The sequence below is a fragment of the Eurypyga helias genome, unplaced genomic scaffold, assembly GCF_000690775.1.
Source record: "Eurypyga helias isolate BGI_N326 unplaced genomic scaffold, ASM69077v1 scaffold22871, whole genome shotgun sequence".
In the NCBI taxonomy this organism is placed as follows: Eukaryota; Metazoa; Chordata; class Aves; order Eurypygiformes; family Eurypygidae; genus Eurypyga; species Eurypyga helias.
The window spans coordinates 14,898-15,209 of NW_010229224.1; the positions used below are offsets into that span (position 1 = coordinate 14,898).

At 61.2% G+C, this 312-nt stretch overlaps 1 protein-coding gene across 1 annotated transcript in view; it reads right to left on the bottom strand.

Moving 5' to 3' along the window:
• The window catches only part of CUEDC1 (CUE domain containing 1), a gene marked incomplete at its 5' end in the record, with an annotated part of 7,849 nt that extends 7,688 nt beyond the window's left edge, over positions 1–161 (bottom strand). Inside the window, one exon of the mRNA XM_010160338.1 lies at positions 12–161. Coding sequence (XP_010158640.1) covers positions 12–161 — 150 coding nt within the window. The remainder of the gene's footprint in view (positions 1–11) is intronic.
• Between the last annotated feature and the right edge of the window lie 151 nt (positions 162–312).

Here is a 312-nt window from a genome sequence, read left to right on the forward strand (position 1 = left end):
TCTGCAGGAGCGATGGTGGCGTCCACGGCGCCGTTGTTGGCCCTCAAGACGCACTCGATGATGTCGTAGTCCATGTTGGGGAACATAGTCTTGAAGTCCTCCATGGCCTGGTTGAACTCCAGACGGCGGACCTGCCTGGCGGGGCGGCTGTTGTTGAGCTCCTGGGGTCCACGGCGCCGTTGTTGGCCCTCAAGACGCACTCGATGATGTCGTAGTCCATGTTGGGGAACATAGTCTTGAAGTCCTCCATGGCCTGGTTGAACTCCAGACGGCGGACCTGCCTGGCGGGGCGGCTGTTGTTGAGCTCCTGGG